This window comes from Sorex araneus, chromosome X, assembly GCF_027595985.1.
Source record: "Sorex araneus isolate mSorAra2 chromosome X, mSorAra2.pri, whole genome shotgun sequence".
NCBI lineage: Eukaryota > Metazoa > Chordata > Mammalia > Eulipotyphla > Soricidae > Sorex > Sorex araneus.
Window position 1 is genome coordinate 243,743 of NC_073313.1, and position 11,292 is coordinate 255,034.

An 11,292-nucleotide genomic window follows, 5' to 3' on the forward strand; every position below is an offset into this window, starting at 1 on the left:
CTCTTCTTTGCTCTGGCCTTGAATCTAAAGGTCAGCTGTCCACTCCAACTAAGCTTCCCTTAAAACAAATGTCATTATGGCTTGACAGCTGTCTTGAACACCAGGCGGATATGTCCATACGCGTAATCCTCCGTGGCGGATCACCACCGACCATGGTCTGTTCTGCGTCAGGCCCACAGAGCAGTGCTATAAAAAGCCCAACACCTTTGCAGTGTCTACATCCTGCCTTTCCCACTTCTCTGAAAGAAGTACCCCAAGACATCGGCAAGATGAAACTTGTACTCCTGGCTCTGTTCGTGGCCGTGGCCTCTGCCAAATTGCACTGGAAGGTATCAGGGAAGATCTGATGTGTGTGTGTGTGTGTGAGTGTGTGTGTGTGTGTATGTGTTTATCCCGCACTCTAGTTTGTACTTTTTTTGTTATGGGGGGCACACCTTGCAGGGCTTCGGGCTTACTCCTGTCTCTGAGCAAGGACTCACTGTTGGTGGAATTCAGGCACATTTGGGATGCCAGGGATTGACCCAGGACATTCCAGGACTAGCAAGCAACCTAGCACCGTACTATCTCTCTAGCCTCGGTGCTGAACACTTGATACACATATTGATCCATGGATCTGATCGCAATCAAACACTCTCTTCTGTCTCTCGACATTATTCCTTTCTGTCTGGAAGAAAGGGGTTTCCTTTATATTTTCATTTGCAGTCCAATGAAAAGTAATCCAGCGTTAATTTCCGACATCCTGGATGTTTTTATGGTATATGAGTGAACATTTTATTTTTTTAATTTTTTTTTTCAATTTCAAGAACCTGGTGTTTGTATAATTGAGAGTTTCCAATTCTTGTTTTTACAATTCTATAAATCTCATTTCTATCCTATCAACCCTTGTTTCTGTTATTCTACCCAATACCTAATAGATCACTACTTGGCTTGGTCCGATTAAACAATCTGCATTTTCCCCCCAGTGTTCAATGAAGTACAAGAATAGTTGAGGATGGGAGTTTATGAGAAAAGTGAAAAGTGTGATTGTCCTTCTTCATTGGAACTTTTCTTTCCAGAACACGGGTAAGTGGCAGACTATCGCTCTAGCCGCCGACAATAAAGAGAAGGTGGAAGAAAATGGGCCACTCAGAGGGTTCTTGAGAGACATCGAGTGCAAAAACAGACACTGTAACTCTGTCAACTTGACTTTCTGGGTGAAGTAAGTGACATTTCCCTGCACCTAAGTCACACATTTTCTTTTCTTTTCTTTTCTTTTCTTTTCTTTTCTTTTCTTTTCTTTTCTTTTCTTTTCTTTTCTTTTCTTTTCTTTTCTTTTCTTTTCTTTTCTTTTCTTTTCTTTTCTTTCCTTCTCCTTTCTTGTCTTTCTTTTCTCTTCTCTTCTTTTCTTTTCTTTTCTTTTCTTTCCTTACCTTTCGTTTTCTTTTCTTTTCTTTTCTTTTCTTTTCTTTTCTTTTCTTTTCTTTTCTTTTGCATTTGAGGTCACACCCAGCATTGCACAGGTATTAGTCTTGGCTCATGCACTCTGAATTGACTCCTGGTGCTGCTCAGGGGACCTGATGGGATGCTGGGAATCGAACCCATGTCAGGCAGTGCAAGGCAAACACCCTTACCGCTGTGCTATCGCTCCAGCCCCAAGTAACACACTTCTTAATTTCATGAACACCTGTTGAGTCTTGCTCTTCCTGATGGAGGGTGGTTAGTGGCCTATCTGAATTCTCACGAATTTGAGTCTCTGAACTTGGTTCAGAGAAGTTCTCCAGTGGGTGCCCTAAGTTTCCAGAATGTTCAAACATCTGCTGTTTGAACTGCATTGTCAATGACAGAATTAAAAAAAGTTTCGGAGAAGTTTTCCTTGAGAGTCTAAGAACCATGATATCATCGATTGATCATTGCAGTTCATGTAACAGATTCTGAATTTTTTAGAAACAGTATTTCATATTTAATTTATACAAGGGCGTAAAGGGTTATCCACTAATATTTTTTTTAGTTTTTTTTTTTTTGGTTTTTGGGCCACACCTGGCGATGCACAGGGGTTACTCCTGGCTCTGCACTCAGGAATCACCCGCGGCGGTGCTCAGGGGACCATATGGGATGCTGGGATTTGAACCCGGGTTGGGCGCGTGCAAGGCAAACGCCCTACCCACTATGCTATCACTCCAACCCCCGATCCACCACCACAGCTAATATTTTTGATGTTAGACTCAGTCATAAACTTATGGTTCCACACAACGTGTTGAATATTTTCGGAACCTATTTTTCCACTTGCAAAATATGAGAATCAGATAATGACAATAAATATCCAGATCTTGACCACTGAGCTATCAGTGCCTTTTTTGTTGTTTTGGTTAAAGATTACCACACATGATGAATTTTATGTAGAACACTGATAACTAAACCATAGACCTGCAGTGAGAGATAGTTCTCCCCAAGTGTGATGTTTCGTCAGCAAACAGCAACCGAGTTCTTGATGTGGAGAATCGAAGATCAGAGAGAAAAGTCCATATGCAAAGAGATAGAGATGATTCAAGAGCATTGTGAATTCGGCGCATGCTGAATCCTCATTGTGACATTGGAAATACCTGAAATCAGGATAGATTACTAAAGTGAAAACAAAGCTAACGTGACAGCATAATCTGGGAACATCGCTTGAACGTATTAAGGTCACAGATGTCAGGGCACACTGATAGGGATGTTGGACTCATATCAAGAACCTCATCAGGCCCTTTGCGGAAGCTCCAACCCCTAAGATGTTTTCTATACAGGAAACGTTTATCCCCCTACGATGCTCCCACATATATGTGAAAGATCCTTCTGGATGTTCTTTCCCTCTCTCTCTTTCTCTCTCTTTCTTCCTCTCTCACACAATCAACTCGGCATGCCCGTGTCCAGAGGTTTCTCCCTAAAAGCAGGACTTGACATCCTCTTGGACCTCAGTCATGTGTGTGTCCTTGCCATACTTTCTACATCCCGCTGTCGGAAGCGCTGCCGCCGTGGGGAGTATAGGAGGAATCACCGACCTTCTTATTGATTTGGTTTTCAGAAACAATGGAGTGTGTGAAAAGTTCACCGTAGTCGGAGACAGAGCACCTGGATCTGAAGGATACACTGCTGCTTGTGAGTCTTTGTTCTTCCTGGATGATGGACTAGTCTTTTTGTAAATTTTTTTATTTCATTAAGTGTCACTGTATCACTGTCATCCTGCTGTTTTCCTATTGACTCGAGCGGGCACCTGTACAGTGTCTATTCCTGCCAGCCCTGAGATTTTATTTAATTTCAAATTTATATATATATATATATTTTAATTAGTGCATCACCATGATGGTACAGTTGCAGATTTACACATTTTCGTACTTGTGTTTCCCTCATACAATGTTCAAAAATCAATCCCTCCACCAGTGCCCATTCTCCACCACCAATGATCCCAGTATCCCTCCCACCCGCCAATCCCATCCATGCTTACTGCTTTTGGCTGGGTATTCCCTTTTGTTCTCTCTTTCTTTTTGGGTGTTGTGATTTGCAATAGGGGTATTGAGTGGCCATCGTGTTCGGTCTCTAGTTTACTTTCAGCACGCATCTCCCTTCCCGAGCGGGATCTTCAAACACATTTAACTTGGTGTTCCCTTCTCTCTCTGAGCTGCCTTTTCCCCCAGCATGTGAGGCTGGCTTCCAGACCGTGGACCCAACCTCCGGGTACTTATCTCTACTATTCTTGGGTGTTAGTCTCCTACTCTGTTATTTTATATTCCACAGATGAGTGCGATATTTCTATGTCTGTCTCTCTCTCTGACTCATTTCACTTAGCTTGAGACTTTCCATGTTGATCCACTTATATGCAAAGAATGACTTCCTCTTTTCGAACTGCTGCATAGTATTCCATTGTGTAGCTATACCAGTTTCTTTAACCAGTCATCTGTTCTCAGGCACTCGGTTTTTTCCCAGATTCTAGCTATTGGAAATAGTGCTGTGATGAACAGGTAAGTGCAGATGTCATTGCGACTATACTTTTATGCTTCTCTGGGATACATTCCCAGCAGTTATATTGCTGGGTCAAATGGGAGCTCAGTTTCTAATTTTTTGACAGCGTCCATATTGTTTTCTCAAAGGCCAGCCCCAAGATTTAAGAAGCCTCTATTTATTTGTCATTCCCAATGATTGGAGGCTCTTTCAGGGTCAGGGGAAGGAGACTTATCTTTATTGTTTCGGCATATCGAATATGTCACGGGGAGCTTGATAGGATCTGACTGTGCGGGTGAGATACTCTTGGTAGCTTGCTGGGATCTTGAGAGTTGTGTGTGTGTACATATATATATATATGTATATACATATATTTATCTTTATATATATAACTATATATATAACTTTATATATATATATGTTAAGTTCATGCCCTTTAAGAGCTTTTCTGGATTTCTGGACTTGTTATTATTCCATCAGATCTACCACTTATTATAAACACGACCTTGGGAAACAGACTCTCACTTGGCAAAAATTAAATTTCCACTCTAGGTCAAAATAAGGAAACGGTAGATTTTTCTTTTGTCAGATGACAATAGTTGCACATATTCTTTGGTGTAGCGTAGGCTGGCCTTCCAGATAAGTGACCCCAGATATAATTTCGGCACCACAAATCGTCCGCTGAGAGTTGTTCCCTGTAATCCCTGAGCACCAGAACGTATAAAAAGCCTGAGCACCACTGGCTATCACCCAAATCCAACAGAAAAAAACAGTCAATTTATTTCAACATATTTACTTGACCACACATTCCAATGGGCTGGTGCGATAGCACAGCCGTAGCACATTCGACTTACACAGAACCGACCAGTGTTCAATTCCTCTGCCCCTCTTGGAGAGCCCCGCAAGCTACCGAGAGTATCGCATCCACACAGTAGATCCTGGCAAACTACCCATTGTGTATTTAATATGCCCAAAACAGTCACAACAAGTCTCACAACGGTGATGTTACTGGTGAAAAACGGGATCATAGTGACAGTGACACAATCCAGTGATCCTTTAACAAAACGATTCTGTTTTGAAAAGGATTGTTCACATAAGCTTGAGACACATGTGCCATTTGTCTCTCACTCTCTCTCTTCCACAGTCTCAGGACAAAATCGCTTCAATTTCTGTTATCAATCTGAGAACGTGTTGATGATGTGTATCCAGAACACCGATGAAAACGGAACCGTCACACATATGGTTGTAGCTGCAAGTATGTCTCTAATTCTGAGTAGAATCAGTGATTGTTTTGACACATAGAGGTTACTTATGGAAAAATTACATACATGCATTATGAAAAAAAAAACAAACTTTCTGGAGCTCGGGAGTGTCCTTTACTCCAATTCCAGAATGCAATGTCCACTGACTGAAATGATTGCATTCTCTCACTCAGGTACATCAAGTTTTGAATTCAGCAAATTAACATATCATGAATTATGTAGCAGTGTAGGCAAAATCTATGATACATTTTTGATATTTATGAAAATCTACGAAAATCTGCGATATATTTATACAAATGCCTATTGATTGCAGTCGGCAGTGTGAGTCGAGTATGAGTTGAATCTGCTCACATGCCAATAACGTCAAACTCATTCCGATGCACTGTTACTGGGTAGCTGGTTTCAGGCAATCTAATGGGATGGGGACTAGTGCAAAGTTCCCAGACTTTTCTTTCCATGCCTGAAGTTTCCAGAATACTAGAAAGTGTAGCCATCTGTAGAATGTAAGATTACAGGTTCGGAACTTGGCATAGGACTAAACTCCAGCTTGCACTCATTTGAGAATGGGTATCTTATTTTTGGGCTGGAATGATATCACAGAGAGGAGGGCGTTTTCATTGCACGTGATCAACCCGGGTTCGATCCCTACATCCCTCTCAGAGAGCCCGGGAAGCTATCAAGAGTATCTTGCCCATATAGCAGAGCTTGGCAAGCTGCACGGGGTGTACTTGATACGCCAAAAAAAGTCACAACAAGTCTCACTATGAAGATGAGGTTGGTGCCCGCTCGAGGAAGTTGAGGAGCAATGGAATGACAGTGATACAGTGACAGTGGTACCCAGGAAAGAAGAAAATAGGTGACAGATAACTTTCAGCTCCAAAAATGCACCAGGACAGCATACATAAGACTGTGTAGGGTTTTTCAGAGTTAGGGTCAACCCTGCCAAAAATTGAGTAGGAAACCTTCAGAACTTGACATTTGAAGGGTGCTTTTGGGTAGCGATGTGAAATATCCTAGGATTTGCACTAGAAACCTGTGTAATGCTGGTATGATCACTTCGTATCCCTCTTGAGATCTCTGTCAGCAATGACTCACCTGTTTGGAACCAGGGTAGAGGCTCAGGAGGGAGTGATGTTGTTTCCAAAAAAATGGACAGCCTGGAGAAGAGGGGGACATCCGCCTGTCTATATAGGGGTGACTGTAGCCCGTTCTGATTATTGGATGCACACTCATGACTGTCTTTCTTCCCTTCTTTTCTGCCAATTGCAGTAAGACCTGGCTATGAACACACTAACGCCCATGAAGCCCACGAAATGTACGCTAAATTGGTAAAGGAATACGGTATTCCCGCAGAAAACGTTATGCTTGTCGAATTTAAAGGTAAATTCATTATTTGCTCTTCTCGGGTATAAAAGTGGCCATCATGAAATTTTATCCAAGAAAGCTTCTTTGTCAAGTGTCCCTTGGACACCTGGGTTCTGAAAAAAATAATAATCTTTGTCTAATGCAGTGCTTAGAAATGTTGAATGTATCAGCTCTTGTTGTGAACGCTCTATTCATTGTCTTCCACAGATCCCTGCCCTCAGTAAGAAGACCTGTTGGGTGAGTGATGACATTGAATCTCCTGATATTTTAAGCAGTCATGATGTCTTTGGGAGGGGTATCCATTTCAAAAATAAGATGCAACTCCTCTGATGAAAGGGTGGGCAAATGCGATGATATAGACACGTGCACGAGTGTGGGATTAAATCGTGGTCCGGCTCACCATGTAACCATACCGTTGGCTGGGATTCAACATTTTGCGGACAAAAGTTATTTCAAATGGATGAAGCATCGAGCTTTGAATGAGAATTCACTCCGTGTATTCCAGTGACCGCAAACTCTAATGCAAACTCTTTTATAATAGTCATGAGATTCGAGAAAGACTCATGGTCCGTTGTGGTGTGTGGCGCCCCTTGTGTTAGATAATCTGTGACCGCCTTTGGTCCTTGAGCACAGCCAAGTGAGGTCCAATTACTCCAAGCTCCCAAGAAATACTAAAGAAAAGAAGCCCTGTAAGTCACACACTTGCAGAGTTCAATTCCCTCTGTCCTACAGCCATGAACACATTTCTACCTTACATACTTGGTGTAAGACCTCATAGAAGATCAGTCACTGCTACACGTATCCTAGCAGTCAAGTTCTTACCCTGAATATCACATATTAGGCTTCATGAAAAAAATTCTACAGTAACATTTCTCTTATAGATTACATTGATAACTGCCTCACCTCCTTTCCAATGTGTTTAGCATGATGGACCCCTTTGGAACCTACTCAAAATGTTGTTTCTTAATGTTTTAATTTTTGTAGACATCTCCAGATCATGATGACAGAACGCAGCAGCATCTCAGATACCCGAATCATCACTCAAATTGTAATTCCTTCTTTCCCACTATCATCATGACCTCAGTCCATGTTTTTCTCTTTCTTCGTTTCCCACACGCCATTGTATCCCATTGGATGCCTAAATTAATAAACTGATTATTCTATGCACAAAGCTGTGTTTGATGCAAAGACTCTTGTTTGTAAAGCACAGAAATACCTACTTGAATAGGAGAATTCAGTCAATGAGGTGTCCATTGAAATTGAAATTTGGTCTTGGTAGGCATATGGAATGCTTTTTAAAATGTCTATTTCGGGTTGGAAGAAATAAGATAAACTCTCTCGCGGATGATATTTTTGCATGTTATTGATTAGATTTCTGATTGATTGGATATCCCATGCATGTCATATGAAGGATAGAAGAAAGTGATGAGCCCATATCTAAAGGCCTTTCTTCTGACTTCCTAGCTAGTGTCAAACACTATGTGTGAGCAGCATTAGCTGGCGGTTAAGAGGGAGAAGGATACGATATAATAGAAAACAACATGATATGGCCAATGTTGTAATTTAGAGGAATCTCTACTCACAAAACATTTCCACTTGGAACCAGAGAGACAGTCCAGTGCGATGGGCTTTTGCCTTGCACGTGGCAGACCAGGGTTCAATCCCCGGCATCACATGTGTTCCTCCAAGCACCACCAAGAGTAATTCTCGAGTTCAAAGCCAGGAGCAGCCCCAGGGAATCACTGGTTGTGACCCTCCTCCCAGAAAAACCCAACGTTTTCACTTAAATCTCTTCCCCAATATTTGTTAGTTTTTGTATGACAGGTTTCTCACTGAAAGTAGGAAAGTGGCTGAAATTTGAGGGAGGTTATAAATCATGTCAGCATCCTAAACTAAGCCGGGGCACATCTCAAACAGAAAAGCTCCAAAGCATGGAGTACCTAGAAAAGAGCAGGGGGACAAAATTTAATGAGGCATGTGCTTAGACCAATGGTCTGCCTGCAACAGGACAGAACGCCCAATGACCTGCTTGCGAAGTTCATTTATAGGGGACATTTACCCCCTTAACTGAACTCTATCAATAGATGTGTGGAGTGGGCAGTATTTTCTGAGACAAATCCAAAGATTTCTGTCAAACTAATTCAATGGATGAACCTGGAGAGTTTTATGCTGAGTGAGTCAGAGGGAGAGGGACCCACGTCAAATGACTGAATTCATTGGTGGGAAATAAAACTGGAGTGTGAGAAAAATACCCAGGATGGTGGGAAGAAGGGCCAGGAGAACTGGTCCATGGTTGGAAGCTCTCCAGAGGCAAGGCTTGGATAATGCAGTTGGGATAGAGAAGGAACCACCACGATGAAAGCAGTTGTAAAGAATCACTCTGCGCAAGAACTGCGTGCTGAGAGTTGGCAAAGGGATATATATATATAGTACCTGTCTGGTGTGGTTAAAGCAAAAAGAGAAAAGGAAAATAAGAAAATTGTTGTCTTTCCCTTGGGAAAATTGCCATTCTAACAGGAGTATCAGGCTGATAAAACGAGTTGGTCTTCCTTTACCCATCTTCATAAATTTCCCGCTGGTGGGGATGGGTTTCAGATATGTAGTGGATCAGGGCCATAAACTGTAACACGACCGTAACTACATACACGTAATGATTTCAATGGTAAAATTTTATTTATTCACTTCCTTTGACAAGAACACTCCTCACAATTTCATTAATGTGCTTGTTTTATTTTTTTGGTTTATGGGTCACATCTGAAGGAGCCCAGGGCTGGAGTCCTGGCTCTGTGCTCAGGGAGCATTCCCGGCAGTGCCCCAGGAATCAAATGGGGTACTGGGAATCAGTCCTTGGTTGGCCATATAAAGGCATCTCCCTGCACCCAAAAGTATATTAAAATTTAAATAATGACAAGGCACAAACACCCAAATTATCTAAGCAATTAATTTCCTTGTCTACAAAAGGATGAAAGATATAATTCAATGCCCATGTGATGATGAGTGTTGGTCTTGCCCACGGAACTAGCTAAGTCCATAAAGGTGTCCAGAATATGATGGTGACGTTTCACAATGATTCAAAACCGTTTCAGGAATTAAAGTTTATCCGAAGTTTAATGATCAATGGTATTTTGATTCAAACAAGCACCTGTTGTAAAGCAATTTTAAAGTCTCATCACCCATTCATCTATAGTTTGATTTCCCTTCAAAGCCATACCAGGATCGCTCCTATCCCAGACTTCTTTCTTTCTTTCGTTCTTCCTTCCTTCCTTCCTTCCTTCCTTCCTTCCTTCCTTCCTTCCTTCCTTCCTTCCTTCCTTCCTTCCTTCCTTCCTTCCTTCCTTCCTTCCTTCCTTCTTCTCTCTATCCCTCCCTCCCTCCCTGCTTCCTTATGAATTATGCCTGTCTCCACACTTCCTAAGACAATCATTGTGAACCCCCTTTTTTTCATTTTTTAATTTAATCACCATGTGGACAGTTACAAAGCTTTCAGGCTTAATTTCATAATTCTCAATTTCATAATGCTCGAACACTGATTCCATCACCAGTGCACATATTCCACCATCAAGAACCACAGTAAAATTCCTCCCACCCCCCAGCCCTCCAGCCCCCAATGCCGCTTGTGTAGCTGATAAATTTCACTTTACTTTCTTTTTACTTTGATTACATACAAACAAAAAACTCACTATTATTTTTGGAGCTCACCCCCCACCAGATTTGGACCTGCAGGAAAAAAAAACACTTGATAATTTGTTTTTCATTGCTGAGAATGAAGAGCTATGAGGTCGTGTGGCCACAGTAGCGGCCACAAGGTTGTTCATCAATTTGCTCCAGTGGGCACCATAATGTCTCCATTGTGAGACTTGTTGTTACTGTTTTTGGCATATTGAATACGCCATGGGGAGCTCAGCAGGCTCTGTCAGGAGGGCAGGGTACTCTCAGTGCCTTTCAGAGCTCTCCATGAGAGGGACCAAACTGGGGTCGGCCACATGCAAGGCAAATGCCCTACACGCTGTGCTATTGCTACAGCCCAAAATAAATAAAAACAATAATAAATTCTTACTCTATTCCTCATCTCAGTAATAATAATACTCAATTCTTACACTGTGCCTTGCCTCAGTAACAATAATCAATAATAATAATAATCAATTCATACTCTGTTCCTCTATTCCTTGTCTCAGTATCAATAGTCAATATTAATAATTGTAAATTATTTTATTTTATTTTATTTATTTTTTTTTAAATTTTTCATTGAGTCACCGTGTGGAAAGTTACAAAGTTTTCCGGTTTAAATCTCAGTTATACAATGCTTGAATACCCATCCCTTCAGCAGTGCTCATATTCCACCACCAAGAATCCCAGTATAGCTCCACCCCGCACCCCCACACCCCTAACCCCCCCACCGCCCTAGCCCCCCCACCCTTAGCCCCCCGCCTGTGTAACTAATAAATTTCACTTTACTTTCATTTTGATTGCATACAATATTTCAACAAAACCCACTATTATTGTTTGGAGAGTCTCTCCCCTAAAGTCAGACCTGCTGAAAAGGAAGCATTAGATAATTTGTTTTCCATTGCTGAGGATGAAGACGTATGAGGTCGAGTGACCACACTTAGTGGCCTCTCAGTTTTGGGTTTCTGTAATTTAGTATTTTAGTAACTAAGTCCAGAGAGATATCTGCCAGAAGTTGCATCGTTGCCAACTTGTCCTTCTCAGT

General features: G+C 41.7%; 1 protein-coding gene across 1 annotated transcript; it reads left to right on the forward strand.

Moving 5' to 3' along the window:
* The first annotated feature begins 235 nt into the window (after positions 1-235).
* Positions 236-7,727, forward strand: LOC129400145 (lipocalin Cav p 2.0101-like). Its single transcript, XM_055123515.1, has 7 exons — positions 236-329; positions 1,056-1,198; positions 3,041-3,114; positions 5,099-5,209; positions 6,486-6,596; positions 6,789-6,818; positions 7,566-7,727. Exons 1-6 carry the CDS (start codon positions 270-272, stop codon positions 6,803-6,805), a joined length of 516 nt encoding a protein of 171 aa, XP_054979490.1. The 5' UTR covers positions 236-269; the 3' UTR covers positions 6,806-6,818; positions 7,566-7,727.
* The last annotated feature ends 3,565 nt before the right edge of the window (positions 7,728-11,292 follow it).

Excerpts from the sequence above, each read along its gene's own strand:
- LOC129400145 (XM_055123515.1), top strand. The coding sequence starts at position 270 with ATGAAACTTGTACTCCTGGCTCTGTTCGTGGCCGTGGCCTCTGCCAAA. Across the intron at positions 3,115-5,098 it reads TGAAGGATACACTGCTGCTT|TCTCAGGACAAAATCGCTTC; the intron begins GTGAGTCTTTGT and ends TCTCTTCCACAG. Across the intron at positions 5,210-6,485 it reads ACATATGGTTGTAGCTGCAA|TAAGACCTGGCTATGAACAC; the intron begins GTATGTCTCTAA and ends TGCCAATTGCAG.